Raw genomic sequence first — 16,472 nt, forward strand, 5'->3', positions numbered from 1 at the left:
GCCAAAGAACATAGAGGTTGTGCCTTCCATCATCAAAATGTATAGACTGCAATGCACACCAACAGTAACATATGGGGCGGAGGTTTGGGGGCACACAATTAGTACGCCTATACAACGTGAAGAGAATAGATTCTGCCGCAAGATTTTAGGCGCACCTTTTTTCTCCCCAACATTTGCTACCCATAGAGAACTCCACTTACCATACGTTGAGGACTTTATTAAGGCTCGCCCTGTCTTGTTCTGGCTAAGAATCTGGAGAAATCCAGCTGCACATTTGACAAGGGAAATAATCAGTGACTGCCTAAAATGTGACAAAGGGATGGATATACCATGGTTAGCAGGGGTCCGGAAAAGTTTAAATAGCCTGAATATGGAACATCTCTTTTCAAACCCATTGCAGCATGATTCTGTCAACATCAAAAAACTGGAAAAGACTTTGTATAATCTTTTTAATGAAGTACGAGCATCATCTGAGTGCCGCAAAACCTCAGTTGCCAGATATATGCAAATAGAAATGTCCTCTGCGATGCCGAGATATCTTGTTAACCCCATCAATTGCTGGGAAAGAGGTCTATTTTTCAGGCTAAGGACGGACACCATGAAATATCTGTTGTCATTCCCCATCGGGTTCACACATAATTTTAATTCAGTACTGTGCCCCTGTGATAACATCCAAAAGCAATCAATGTTACATTTCTTGTTCTTTTGCAGTTACTACTCAGCCCCCACTAAAAAACTCTTGATCCCATATTTCAAATTTCGCCACATTACGGACTACAAGGTGGCTTACGAGAAGGTGTTAGCTATTGCCGATGATGAATTATGTTTTAGAGTTGGATTATTTTTAAAAACAGCGATGCGTATACGTAACTCTATGCACCCTGATTAACTGACCTTTTAATTGTGTAACAGTTCTCATGTTTTTTAGTAATTTTTGTACATTATTTTATGCTGTACTTTTATGGATATGTTGTTTTTATCCGAATAAAGTTCATATTGATTGATATTGAATAAGACAAAGACACAGGACCTTACTAGTGCGCTTCTGACTGGATATGAATTAACCTTGTTTGCTCCGCACATTACCATCAAACGATGTGGTGATGTCCATGATTGTTTATTTCGTACTGAGGAAGAAACGAAAGGACAGGTAGACCTGACTGATGTTCCCTTATCTGACCCCCAAGGGGAACTATATGTCGATGGCTCTTGTTTCAAACTACCAGATGGCACTACCACTGCAGCTTATGCAATCACAACGTTACACACTGAAGTTGAGACATTTCGTATCCCATACCAATCGGCCCAAGCTGCAGAGTTGGTTGCCCTCCTTTGGGCTTGTGAGTTGAGTGAGGAACTGACTGTCAATGTCTACACTGACAGCCAATATGCCTTGGGGCAGCCCATAATTTCGGATGCCTCTGGGCGGAGAGAGGGTTTTAGACTTCACATGGGTTGCGAATATAGCATGGTCCATTGATACATAGACTGTTGTCAGCATTGACACTCCCAGATAAGTTGGCAATAATAAAGTGTAGCGCTCATAAAGCAGTAATGTCGTTGGAAGGGGAAATGCATTTGCAGATCAGACAGCTAAGGAGACGGCTAGATCGAAGATGAAAAAGGTTTGTGGCAGGTCCCGCAAGGTGGGTCCCAGACTATGGAATGTTAGAGGACACATTAGAAAATGTCAGGGAAATACAGAGTGAGGCAACCATAGATCAACTGGCAGTATGGGAGGAGAGTACAGGGCATTTGGACAATGATGGGTGCTGGACTGACTTGTCTGGGAAACAGAGATGGTTGCTGCCCAATGCTTATGTGCTCCCTGTTACCATGGCCCAGCACACATTAGTGCCAAAGGAATTTGTAAGCTACTGGACCCAGTATGGCAGAACGATAATATCTCTAAGGCAGCCACACACCTAGTGAAACACTGCATTATTTGTTTGAAACATAATCCTGGGAAAAGTACTCCTACACCCGCAGGCAACTTTGCACCGCCTTACATCCCTTTCGAGGTTCTACAGATGGATTTCATCGAAATGGAATGAATTAACAATTTGAAGTACGTGCTAGTAGTGATTTGTGCATTCAGTAAATGGATTGAGGCTTACCCCACTAAGGAGAATACGGCTATGGTGAAGGCACTCTTTTAAGAGTTCTTCCCGCACTATGGATTGCCATGTGTTATCTGGAGTGACAACAGAAGCCACTTCAATTAAAACAAGCATTGGCATAGCCAATAGGTCTCGCCTTTGGGACCTTATAAGTGTTTAGCCATGGAACAGTTGCATAACTAAATACTTATAAGGTCCCAAAAGCGAGACCTATTGGCTATGCCAAGCGGCAGTGCGGCCGCGAAAGTGAAAGTGATCGCGATCAAACATCAAAGCGGCCGTGAAAGTAATCTCGGTAAAGTGCGGCGCGCGTGCCTGCGCACATGCACTGTAGCTCTAGGCTGGCCTGGTAGCACTTTTTGGAGCCCTCTCAATAAGTCTCGCCAGACCAGCGCATGCGCTGGGTCAGGTGAGACCTAAAAATCATTGAATTGGTATGCAAAGGCTTGCATATTAAGCAAAAATTTGATACAGCGAACCACCTCCAGTCAGCAGGCCAGGTTGAGAAGTACAATGGTACTCTCAAACTGAAGTTAGCGAAGATTCAAGAAAGCACGTTTGCAATGTCCCGATGCTCTACCTTTAGCTTTGTTATCGATCAGAGCGACAGCGCATTCTAGAACAGGGTTGTCCCCATAAGAGGTGGATATGGACGCCACGCCAACATCTGGGGCGTCCCAAGACCCAAGCGCTTCTCCGAGATGGAGTACCCCCTGCTTTTGGGCTATCTGTATGAGTTAACTAAAGATCATCTTTCTAGCCACCAACAGATTCACGCCACGCTGCAACTAGTACCAGAGGGGCCCGGGTATCAGCTACAGCCCGGGGATTTCCTCTTGGTAAAGAATTTTCAGCAAAAGAGCTGCCTGGAGCCTCGTTGGAAGAGCCACTTTTAGTACTGCTCGCCACCCGCACCACAGTGAAGCTTGAAGGCCGAAAGCACTGGGTGCATAGAACTCACGTCAAGAGGATCCCTCTCCCACTTCAGTATGATTGGTGGGTCCTCGACAGCATTGCCGACCAGGAAGGGGAGCGAATGCCCTGTTTTGTTCCCTTCTCTGACGCCTGATTGAGGTGGGCACAGACAGATGAAGAAAGCGATGCAGCCTTGCTTGAGGTTGCCCCCCCCCCCCGAGATCAGAGCAGCCTCAGCATCTTCTCCATCTGATTCACAGGCCCCCGAGTCTGAGTCTCAATGCTCTTCTGAGCCTGAATTTCTCCCCCTTTTTTTGATGAAACAGTGCCTGGAGCCACCAGGTATAAGCTGCGGCCCAGACAGAAGGACAGTGAATCAGTAGGACAGTCCAGGAGTTAGGGAAGGACTCAAGCTTAGGGCGTAGGTGCCATGTCTAAGGTGCCTGCATTAGATTAGAGTGAGCTACACTGGTGCACTGCCCAGGAGGTAGGGTGCCCTATCCTGAAAAAAGATCATTTTTTTTCTAACACGGGATGCGATCGTGCAGCTTCCCCGTGGGAGTGCTTCATAGCACCGTCATTGATGAACAATTGGAGTCTACTAGTGAGGCTCTGAAGGACACTGGGTGACTTGTGCCCCTCTGGTCGGTTGTATTTTTGTGGCTACAATTCCTAAAGTTCTATTTCTATGTACCCATTTGGTCGTACAGTCATGAAGAAGGAACAGCCCCTGGTGGCCCCACCATTACAGCAGAATAGTCCTGTGTGGTCTAGTTGGTCTACAGGGAGCAGAGTAGTAGTGGTAGTAGTCATTTTCACAGTAACGCTAATGCGATTTGGGGTGGTCTGGTATTTAGAACAGCATCATCCTGTGCACACCTTGATAGGGACTATCTCCGCTCCACCTGAGCACCTATTTGTTACACTGGCCCCATATAAAGAGAGACAGACACACTTATGTTGAGAATGTGTTCCTGCAGATGTTTCATCAGGTACACAGCACCACTAATACCGTGAACTGTTGGGTGTGTGGGTTACTTCTCTCAGTTATGCACAAGAACGATTTACTGGTGTCATTACCCCTATCATATTTAGGTAGTTTTGAGGCCTGGCTCAAGTTGCTTTCTATGGTATACATGCACTATCATGCGGACGCTATGAACATGGTACAGTCTGATTACAAAGCAGTGTTGGAGTATATAGTCATACACAAGGGATATACACCTGGGACAAATGAAAAGGAGGGTACCCTGCATCCGGAAACTTGTACGAATATTTGCAAAAATAATAAGAACGTCACTTACATAAAAAAATAAAATGTCGGATTTTCAAGGATTTAATGTTAGCGAATACTTTAAATGTTTCCAGGAACGAAATATCACTGAAGACAAAGCCATGCCTGTCCCGGACACCCATAAAGCAGCTAGTTTCTGTGTTGAAGGTGCAGGGAACATTCCAGTAGGACAGAGCAGTTTACTCACACCTCCAAATGTATACTTCGTTTGTGGGACAACAGGCTTATACATGGCTTCCCAGGGGATGGTCCGGCCGGTGTTGTGTCTTTCTTTTGCCTCCCGTTTACATTGCACCGTCTCATTATCACAAAAATCATAGGCTACAACGTAGGGATCTATATTTGCACCGGGTCAAAAGTGTAGTCAAACCAGAGGATATAGATCAAACAGATACTACCCTACACCAATTTACTGACATAATGAAGGGCATTCTGCCATTCTGGGACCCCATGTTAAATAGTCGTAATATTTGTCTCCTTGCCAGAGTAGCTGAGGGAGGTATTAATACTACTGCAGATATACTGACTAATCTTACAGTTGAGCTCCAGGCTACGAGGCTCGTTGCTCTTCAAAACTGGATGGTTTTAGACATCATTCTTGCTGATAGGGATAGAGCCTGCCGCGTCATTGGCAGCAGTTGTTGTGTTTATATTCCTGATGTTTGTTTTAAGGCAGGTGCGTTGCAGCTTTCTAATTTCCTGTTTTATCTCTTTTAGCTCTGTATTTCTCCATGGTGCCAGTTTTCTTTTGTTCTGTTGCGTTTTTCTTAGTGGTAATAAAATATCAAAAGCTTCCTGTGGCCACTCATTTTTTTAACAGAATTTATCATGCCTAGATCTGTACTGGATTTTAGTGGTGTTTCTAAGTGTACACAATTGAGTTTGTCCCACGGTGGATACATATAAGGTGGGTTTAGGTGTGTTGCTTTATTTTATGTTGGAAAACAAGTAAATGGTGGTCTGACAATGGGACTGAAGCAGTTGTTTGAAAAGTAACTAATTCTGGATTTGCAAAAATGAGACCTATGATGTGTCCAGTGAAAAGTGTGGGTTTGTGGACGACTGATCTTTGTTCAGTGGGTCGAGGCCAATTATTATTGGTTTTGGATGGGGCATATTGGTTTGTCAAACACAATGTTTAGGTCACCAAGAATGCACAGGTTGGGATGTAGGGTTATAAGTTTTGAAACTGTGTCTAGAAGTGTCTGGAAATGTTGCGTTGCTAGGTAGAGATCTGTAAATGAGTAGAAAGTTACAGAAGGAAGATTATCTAGGGTTGCATCTGGTGAATAGGACCTCACAACATAGTATGGATACGTCGTCCGCTTTAGTGAAATTAAAGGTTTGCTTGAATACAACAGCTAGGCCACCTACTCTTGCCTATACAATTTTGTGTAATAGTTTGATCGCCTAGAGCAACGGCTTCTTGCAACACTGGAACCATTTTATTCCTAACCATGAATCCGCTATGACAAGTAAGTACGTTTGTGTGTCTGTGAAGGTCGTAGATGTGATGCTCTTTTTTTTAGAGTGATCAAGCATTTATTAGCAGACTGTTTGGAGTATGTGTTTTGGTGATGCTGTGACTGTTTTGTGGAAGAGTGAGCAGTGTTTTGTGGACTTGTGGCAGGTGTGTCCTTAGTGCTGGACTTAAGATCAACAGGAGACCAGACACTTACAACCAATCATATCCCTAGCAGCCAATCAGAAATGAAACCCTAAGCCCTAGGTCCAATAGAAACCCGAGCCCCCAGGAGCCAATCAAAAACCCTTGAACTATTTGCCAATCATAACACTAACACTAAGCCCTACATCCAATGGAATCACTAACCAAGGGATCATTCAAAACCCTAGACCCATCAGCTAATAAGGACACTAACCTCATAAGTTCAATACAGATACAGCAGCCAATCATGGCACAGATATAACGTCCAATAGCAAATAAATACGTGGTGTGTGATCTCAAGCATAGGCTGACGGGCAGGGCGAGCTGCTTCTAAATTCAAAATCTCCTTGGATACAGACAGGCTTAATCCACACTTTTCAGGTCCTGTTTTAGCAAGCAGGTAAAGCCCAAATCTAAATCTACATTAAAGATAATGGGGTAACCCAGTAACCCTCAGAACCTGGGTGTATATGTCAAACAAAAACAGTGGTTCTGTCGGGAGTCAGGTAAACTTAGTTCCTAATTTACTTAATACAAGTCATAAATATTTCACTAATAATCCAATGAAGGGAACACACAAACAACAATGAAATAAGTTCAGAAAATGAATTCCTTTTTACTCTTTGTATAAATCAAGAAAATATATACGGCTGTCCAACAAAATAAAGCACGTGGACTGTGGAGCAATTAGTGACTGATCGTGTTTAGTGACATGGTGGTGTACAAAAATAACATTAACACATATTTACACAGATGGATGAAATTTTACACAGAAGTCCAACATCGAATAAATAGACCACAACAGGATATAGTATTCCTTATTCTAGTTGTGGGATTGCGTGGACAAGCTGAACTAGCAACGTCGACGTTTCGACCCTAAGATGTAGTGACTCGTCATTCGTTGCAAGCTACTGACGTACGAGGACGTCTTTTTCCTGATTCCTTCAATCCTTGGTGATCACTATTCCACCGGCTGGTGATGAAAATTTAAAAGTATCTGCAAAGAACAGACAATCCTGAGGGGTGTCGGCTGACCCCTCCACGAGAAAGATACAGGGAAGCAAATCAATACACTTTCTTCTCACTAGGCTGTCATATCCCTTCCTGTCCTGATGAAGACCCACCTTAGATGCTTCCGAATCTGCACTACATCTTAGGGTTAAACTCACACCCTACAGATCAGAGCCCAAAGACATGACCTGTAGAGTCCTTCAAGGATCATTTCTCAGCCCGTTTCTGTTCAACATTTACATGTCACCACTCGCCGGTATCAGGCCTCTCAGCATCACCATCATTTCCTACACTGATGACACTCCGCGCATCCTCCGAATGTCCGAAAAGTTCTCTACAACCTGCTGCAACATCGCTAAATGTATGATTTGCATAGCAAAATCGATGAAAAGCAGCTGCCTGAAACTCAACTCTGACAAGACAGAAGTGCTGATCTTCAGGAACAAGAGTTTCCCCTGGGACACTATCTGGTGACCCTCAGACCTTGGTCCAACAACTATACTCACTAGCAATGCAAGAAACATCTTAGACTACAGTGTCTCACAGGTGAACACAGTCAGCTCCTGCTACTTCCACTTACTATGCACCAGGCATCGCTAGATGACTAGACTACGGCAACACTATAAATGAGAATCTCCAACCACTTCCACTACCAACTTCAAACCATCCAGAATGCCACAACCAGGCACTCAATCTGAATCTCCCACATCCCATACACATCGCACCACACCTCAAAACTCCACTACCTACCGATGGGAAACACTGCTAATTCAAACTTCACACATGCATAGAAGTCACGGCACAACATAAGATCAAGATACACCAACTGCTGCCTTCACTTCCAGCAACCCAGCAGACTCATATGCTCAGCCACGCTCTCTTGCACCTGCCCTCCCGGATCTGCAAAAAGCAGAACAGGTGACCTAATCTCCTACATCACATCTAAAAAGATGGAACGATCTCCCTCCACTCCACACACCAGGGCCTCCTCCTTGCTTCTTGAATCGTGGAAGAGGCTGAATACCTGGCTCTTCAATAAACTTCCAACAGACAACCTGCTCCTTTGCTCCAGTGCCTCGACACAGTTGAGGTGATTAGTTGCGCTCCACAAATCTATATAACCTAGCATAACAATGTACTTTGTAATGCATGCATGGTCTCCAAAAGGTTGAGCACAACATTTCTGATCTATGCTGAACTGACTAAATGTTTTTGTACCTAATTAAATGTTTGTGGGTTAGTTCAACGTTTACCCATATATCACTTTAATTAGGTACAATTAGGTACAGTGGCAAACAGGCAGCCGGGTTCAGGTCAGAGTTCAGTCCAATGCTTTTCAATGGAGACTGGGGGTGACTGGAGCCACACTGCTTACAACGAAGTGGATCAGTTGCAGGGGCCAAGCTTTGGTGGTGAGCACAAGCACACAGGGAGCCACAAAGCAGCACCAAACATACATCACAAGTGGCACTGAACGGCTGTGCGCTAACCCTGGGCAGGGACCTCCACTCCACCCGCTGAGTGTGTGGATATTTGCCTACATAATAGGCAAATCTCCACACACTTCACAATGGAGCGGAGTTGGCCAGTACCCACCTCCTACCCCCCTATTAACAATTGCTTAAAACTGAAATAAAACAAGTTTTAAATTAAATAAAAAACACTTACCTTGGTTTCGGCGTCCCCGGGCTGCTCTCCTCTTTATCGCCGTCTCGAGCGCGGGTATGCGCATTTCTCACGAGCAAAGCATGGGCACACACGCATGCGCAGTTTCCCCAGAGACTGCGATGAAGAGGAGAGTAGCCCGGGGACGTCGCAGCCAAGGTAAGTGTTTATTTGTTTTAAAACTAGTTTTATTTCAGTTTTAAGCAATTGTTCATGAGGGGGGGGAGCGGGTGGCGTAGCGGAGCTCCACAGAGTTTGTTCTCAACTCCGTGGCCCTCCGCGTAGCCCCCTACGCCCAGGGTTACTGTGTGCAGGGTGCAAAATCAGAGTCGGGCACCCAATACTTTTCAATTGAGTTTCTTCTTTTGAGAAACAGGCTGCAGGCATCGTACCAGAGGTTGCAAGAGGGATACCAATGACAGCAGAACCAAGTAGAGATGTAGGAGGTTGCAGAGGCACAGTCAGTTCAGCTCACCAAAGCTTAGGAGATTCAGGTGCAGGGGTGCCTTTCGACATCAGAGTCTACTTCCTGGAGCCGGTCAGGGAGCCGAAAGTATAGTGGGTGAAATAATGGGTAGATGAGTGGGTAAAAGGTTGGGTAGATAAAAGTATGGATGGATAAGTGAGTGAAAGTGTGGGTGGATAGAAGGATAGATGAGTGGATGGATGGATGATCAGGTGGCTGGATGAGTAGGAGGTAGGATGGATGAGTAGAAGGGTGAGTAGATGAGTGGGTGAAAGGACGGGTGGATAAGGGAATAAGATGATGGCTAGATGGGTGGATGAAAGGATGGCAGAGTAAATGGAATCCAATTTGTATGGATGGATTGATGAAAGATGAATGATGGATGATAGAATGAACTGATGAGAATGTAAAGGTGAAATGGTGAATATCAGTGGGTGGATTGAAGGGTGAAAGCATGAGTAGATCAATTCTTGGATGGAAGAGACAAGGGAGCTCTTCTAGGAATGTTCAGGCTCACATGCATCGCTTGACTGGTTCCATCAGGGCCTGGGTTCAAAGACTGGAGCATTTTAATTTTCTGGCTGCTCCCCTGGGTGGGATGGTGAAATCTGATGCTCATTAAACTCTCATGTTTGTATGTGGTTGATCTATCAATGTGCCCAACTATCAAATCTGTGGCCCCATCTGTTCACAAAAAATTGTACAGTTACACGCACTGCTGGAAGAGCGTAATTAGGGGTAGGGTGGACCACTTTTTAATTATACTAAATGTAAGATGCTTTAAATCCAAGTGATCTAGTTCAGAGGACCAGTCAAGAGAAAAGTGCCCTGCATAATGATAAACTAAAGAGGTGCTCGACAACCTGGAAAACTTGTCTCACTCTCTACCCTGGTATTACGTAACTGAAAAGAAATAACTAGTTAAAATATAATGCATTGTGTTGCACCACTGAATGTTGCACATCTGGAAACGAAAGTCACTTGGTCAGTTCCCTCCGGGGAAGACTGATGAGGAAGATTCTGGGTGGGCGTATCTCTTAACTTAACGCATAAACAGTTTTATTTGTGACTTTAGGGAGCAACGCTTTGCGATAGAGGTACCTTCCACAATACAAAAATAAAAACTGTCAACAAAAAGGAATTTAAGAAGAATAAGACCCTGGACATTAAGAAAAAGTGGCCATTTAATTGCTTGCCAAGACGAACAGACAAACTAAAACACAGTAGTGAGCACTAATGCATCATATAAAGGAAGCAGAAGGTGCAGTTCATATTCAGGTCGAGGATTGAATAATCAACGAAAATCATTTGTTTTAGATCTGGAAATAAATATGTGCTCCTACCCAGCTGCTCTGGCAACACACTCAAGATCATTAGGAAGATTCAGCAAGTCATGGTGGTTCTTCTCAACTTCCTGTAAACAAACAGACTGGTTAGTATCCTCTCTTGACTTCGGTGTTGAAATCAGAACTTCAGGTAAGCAGTTCAGCTGTGTCGGGTATGTGGGACTAAATGAGAAGCACTTTCTATTTCTGCAGGTGAGTTGTGGCACTTGTTAGGAGAGCTGCTGTCACCTCAATAGATCTGGTTTCTCAAGTTTTTTAGCGACACAGGGTATGCAAAACTTTACCTTACACCCAAGAATGTGAACTCTTCTGTACATTTCTTTTCAATATGTATTTAAATCAGCATTTTTTAGTTTGAGTATTTAAGCACCCATAGAGTGATGGTCAACAAAATCTATGGCCAGGCCGAGGGGTTCATATGTTTTTTGTGTTACCACACTTTATTGAAGTTAGAAATAGTAAAGCACTACACTTCCCATAATACTTTATTACAGCCCATTAAAGGTGGTGAGCGGGAATCGATGAAAACCCAAGGTAGTCTACATAAGGGACCTTCATCAGTCAAGACATCCTCATTCCTTGAAGCAATAGATTTAAATTCACATCAAAAACAGAACACCAATAGCAAGAAAGCACAACTAAAAGAGCATGGCACTCTATATGAGGTACCCCATCTGTTGTGATGTCTTGGTGCTCAGGACAGAAGGTTACGTTGCATTATGGAGATAATACTCAGAGGTTTATCCATGGAGCATGGATACCACACTTTGCTGAGCTCGGTATTGGCACCCCATTTCACTAGTGGCAGTTTTCCCCCTACCTTCTTCTGAGGCTCAAGGGATTGTGTGACCTACTGAAGGAAGGTGGTGGGAAGGCTTTGGTGTGCCCTAAAGAATGGTCTCTGCCTTTCGCCTATCCCGGCACACTCCATATAATTTGGCGAGGCAGGGGAAAGTGAAAGGCAAGGCAAAGGCTGTTTATTGGGACATTGAAATGTTGAGAGCAGCAGGCCAATACCAGTTCATAAACAACGCTGCTGCTCCATAGTCTTCAATGGAGCTCTTGACATTCCAATGTTCTGTGTACATCAGTTCTCTTTCTTTCCATGTTGTTTCCGGTCTCTACTAACAAACCTTTCTTCATCTGTTGGTGCCCCGCTTTCATTGCTGTGACAGCCATTGACAAACTGCTGCTCTGTGCTGCCTCGTCGCCTGGAGCCAGGGAATAAGACAATGTTTCTCACACAAGCTTTCAGTGCGTCACCATCAACTGGTTTTTGCCCAATCTTCTTTTAGGGCAAAGAGGCGCAGGCATCCTTAGATCTGTGACAAGCGGACAGCAGTCTTCTTTTCTATTGGGAGCCCAAGCAAAACTGATTCTATTCAAAGGTTTGCTGCTTCAATCCTTCAAATATGCAACAGTGTTTACTTTCAACACCACATTACCACCATGTGTTATTGAAAAACACGAGCACATTTGTGCCATCTTCCCTAGTAGATTTAATATCAAAGTGATACATATTTTAGAGTTGCTACTTATGTGAACTGTGCTAACCTTGAAATTATACCCTACTTAAGTATGGATAAAATTAATCTCCGCTTCTCAGGACTTGAATTAGTTAAAGAAGAGCTATATATAAAAGCGGTTTGCTCTTTCCTTGCCAACTCCCTGTCATCTATGCATTTTGTCCTTCTAAGTTTGTCATTCAGACCATAGAATCTCAACCAATAAATAAAACTAGTAAACTATCAAAAAAAACTAGGTCCGATGAGGGCCTATGCACGCAGCTGAGTTGGTGGTAGTCCATGCACTGACGGTCTGACCACCGTATTGCAAATGTAGCCGTGGGACTGCCACAAGATCACTGCAACCTCTGGGGATCTGCGATTCCATGGTGGTGGCACAGCCGTCCGAGGCTGCAATATGCTGGCAGTGCCACTACAGCACTGCCAAGCATATTACGAATTTCCTCAATGCAACCCTTTTCATGGCAATGAACCCAACATGAAGAGTGGCAGTGAGGAAAGTATTGCCTTTGGGCATGGGGGTGCATGTGAGCCTTAGAATAGCAGCGCCTGTGGGATCACCAAAGCAGGACCGCCCGACCTGAATTCCAGTCTGAATCCGGTGGGTGGTCTGACTATGCGCTTGGCAGTGTTGCAGCTGGGCAGCCTGCTGAAACACTACCAAACTCTTAATAAGGTCAGAAATCTATTCAGCTTATTTCTACAGAGCAATCAATCACATTCTTTAGATGAGATTCCTGACTTAGATGGAGTTTCATTACAAAAAGATGTTACCACACTGTTAGAAGCGAGAATCTAGTTCCTTGATGTGAAGTCAAACAAATATAGTGCTTTACTTGACACAACAGCGTATGATGACCAAACTACATCTGATTCTGAGAGACAATTTTAATTTGTGGTGTTTAGGGTCCGAGAGGGAGGGCAGGGGAGAAGGGCAGTCATTTTATTTGCTGATACGCACAGCTGAATTAATTGTCCTTACCCTCTACGTGTTGTGCATTGGAAGTTGTTTGCGCTCATGCACACAGCTCATTACAACATACAGCATGTAACTTCACCTCTTGTTTTTCCATCATAATTTTTCAGTCCTTGTTGTATGCTCACGGTTCCCTATCTTCACATATTTATTGAATATTGTGCACAGAGCTGTCCTTTACAGAATGCAAAACTCACTAGTTCCTCCACCTGCCTTTCCTCCTAATCCAACTAACCCCGTGTCTGATTGGGGCATTGGAATGAAGCTTTTGAGGCATATTTGGATGCACTTGATGGGGACTCCTTTATTCATAAAAAAAAGTTTGCTATCCTTCTTCATTGTATAGGTGCAGATGGACGCAAAATACTCGAGCATAATCCTTCTGATCCTATTTTGGCTAGAGAAGGTGAAGGAAATGGAGACCGCGTTATTGACGAGTACGAGGCCTTAAGTGCCCTAGATTTGAGATTCAAGGCAAGGAAGAATGTCATCGTGGAAAGACATTCATTTTATGGAAGAGTTCACATTTCTGGTGAATCAGCTGCCAGCTATGTTGGAGCTTTAAGAATTGTAGCTGGTTCATGCAAGTATGTGGACTTTGAGGATGAAATGATCCTGGATCAGTTAGTCAAGAAAACTAACAACAAGAAAGTTAAAGAAGCTCTGTTATCTAAACCCAATCGTACGTTGGAGAAGGTTGTAGAAATTGCTTCTAGGATTGAGAGCACTATCCTTCATGAGTTAATTGACTATGTCAGACAGAAAATCTCACTCTTCTGATGTTTTAGCAGTTAAATACAAATATACCAAATCCAAAACTAAGGATACTTCCGGAAATACTTCTGAGATTGGTAAAACCTTGGACAAGCAAGTCAAAAGACCCCCTTTCAAACAATTGGAGTGTTATCGTTGTGGGAGTCCTTCTCACTTAGGGAATGCTATTATTTGTCCTGCTAAGGACCGCACATGTACTAAATGTATGTGTAAGGGTCATTTTGCCAAGGTTTGTAGATATTCCAATAGGGTTGAACATAGGAAAAAGGTTTTTGGAGTAAGTCCCAGTAATGGTGTTGGGGAGGATCAATTTTCCAGTGAAGCGGATGAGATACTTTTGATCAAGGATTTTGCTGCAGATGATTCCATTTGTCGCACTGGTTTGAATGATTTTGTTAGACCATTTTGCAGTCAGTGTCAATAGCACTGATGTGAAGGTAATGGCAGACTACGGTTCACCTTATACCTTGTTGAGTGAGAAAGTTTAGCACAACCAGTTTAATGGTACTCATCTGACTGATTCCAAACTGTGTCCTGAAGTTTACGGTGGCAAAATAATTTATGTAGTGGGTGAATTCTATGCCACTTTGAAGTTTCAAACTAATGGCTCTGATGCGGTGGTGTACATAGCCAAAGACGATTCTAGTTTGTTGGGTTGACACGATCAGGAGAATTTAGGCATATTACTTAACCCTAACAATCCAGCGCAGGTTGCGTTAAGGGACAACTATTTACCAGTAATGCCTGGAAAACACACTAACAAGTGAGAGATGCAGTTTCCTGATGTTTTTCAAAAAGGTTTAGGTACCCTGAAGGGTTACACCCATAAGATCAGGTTGAGTGATGAATCTTATCCAGTGGCACACAAAGTTAGAAGAGTTCCATTAGCCTTGCAGGCTGAATTGAAAGCTGGATTACAGAAGCTTTGACACCTTTGTTATTGAACCTGCACAATGTTTTAATTGGGTTGCTCCCATTGTTTTAGCACACAAGGTTAATGGCTCTGTCCATATGTGTGAAGATTTATGCGATCTTAACCAGCAAATTTGGATCGATCACCACCCCTTGCCAAACATCACTGAAAAGCTGTCCACCTTGAAAGATGGTACAAATTGTATTTTATTGGAAAGGACCTCAGCATACCATCAGATCAACCTTCATCCAGGTTGTTGACACCTAACATCCTTTATTACTCCTGAGGGTTTACTTCAATTTAAGCGCATGCCTTTTGGGTTGGCTTCGTCATCCGCTGTATTCCAACGGGTGGTAGAAGGCATGTTTAAGGATGTCAAAGGGGTTGTTGCATTTGAAGACTATGTTTTAGTATTCGGTAATGATCAAGATCAACATGATATCAGAATGCATCATGTTTTGTCCATTTTGAAGGCAAGAGGTGCAACTCTCAGTACGGAGAAGTGTAAATTTAGTGTTCCCAAGCATTTAGGTTACAAATTATCCGCTAAAGGTGTTGAACCTAAGCTTAACCTTGTTAGAGCTATTGATGAATTTGATACTCTCAAAAACAAGGATCAACTAAGGTCCTTCCTGGGTTTAGTTGAATTCTATTGAAGATTCATCCCTAAGTGTACATAAAAATCATATCACATGAGGAATCTTCTAAAAAAACAATTTAACTTTTGAGTGGTGTGATCTGTGTGATCAAGAATTTTTCTCTTATTAAAAAATACCTTGTTCATGCCATACCCTTGAAGCCTTTCAACACCTGTGATTAAACTATTATTTTGACGGATGCCAGCCAGATGGGTTTAGGTGCCATTCTTATGCAACGTAGAGAAGGCAAGGATGAAGTAGCTTTTGCTTCAAGAAGCTTGAAGGGTGCTGAATCATCTTATTCTGTGATCGAGCGAGTAGCTTCAGCATGCTGGTGGGGCATTGTTAATTTTAAAATGTAATTGTGGGGTTCTCATTTTACTGTTCAAGTAGATCACAAGCCTTTGGTGCAGTTATTCACTACTAAAGGCATGGAATGAACCACACCTAGGATTGCCAAACGGCAATATAGACTTCAAGAATATGATTATACTGTTGAATATGTTCCAGGTGCCAAAAATGTCTTGCAGATTGTATGTCTCGTCTGCCTAGTTGCAATGTAGTTGATGAGGGGGAAACATCAGAGAATATGGACACGGATTTCGTGTGTGCGGTTGAACAGAGATGTGATGGTGCTATACTGGAGAGTGAGTGACTTCCGACTTGTGACACTGATGCACAGATCACTGAGGTGAAAGATTGTATTCTTCAAGGTTGATCTGAATGGAAGTCTGATGGAATAAAGAGTGATGCTTACAAACATGTTTTTGAGGAGTTATCTATTAGGGGCCTTTATCGTTCCAGTTTGCTGGTTGTTCCAGAGAGCATGAGAAATAGCGTTCTTATTTTGGCTCATAATGGGCATATTGGTATGCAGGCCATGAAGAGGAGGATCAGGGAACTTTTTTGGTGGCCAGGGTTGGACAGGAGTGTTGAAGATTTTGTTAGAGATTGTATCAATTGTACTGGGAGCGACAAGTGTCAAGTTAGTGTCCCCAGTCCTGTTGAAGCCATTGAGGTTCCCAACAAGCCATGGGGAAAATTAGCCATCGATATTATTGGTCCCATGATTATCTCTGGAGGTTTACTGGAATATGGTATAGTTGTTGTGCATTTCAATAGCCGTTGGCCAGAAATTAAGTTTGTCAAATCTCCCAATACT

At 43.3% G+C, this 16,472-nt stretch overlaps 1 protein-coding gene across 3 annotated transcripts in view; it reads right to left on the bottom strand.

The window, feature by feature from the left end:
• The window catches only part of LOC146798906 (inverted formin-2-like), a 359,639-nt gene that overhangs the window by 72,784 nt on the left and 270,383 nt on the right, over window positions 1–16,472 (bottom strand). For all 3 annotated transcript variants that reach the window (XM_085628014.1, XM_085628013.1, XM_085628015.1), the window contains one exon: window positions 10,481–10,551. In XM_085628014.1, the coding sequence (XP_085484140.1) occupies window positions 10,481–10,551 (71 nt within the window). The remainder of the gene's footprint in view (window positions 1–10,480; window positions 10,552–16,472) is intronic.

This window comes from Triturus cristatus, chromosome 9 (genome assembly GCF_964204655.1).
Source record: "Triturus cristatus chromosome 9, aTriCri1.1, whole genome shotgun sequence".
Taxonomy (NCBI): domain Eukaryota; kingdom Metazoa; phylum Chordata; class Amphibia; order Caudata; family Salamandridae; genus Triturus; species Triturus cristatus.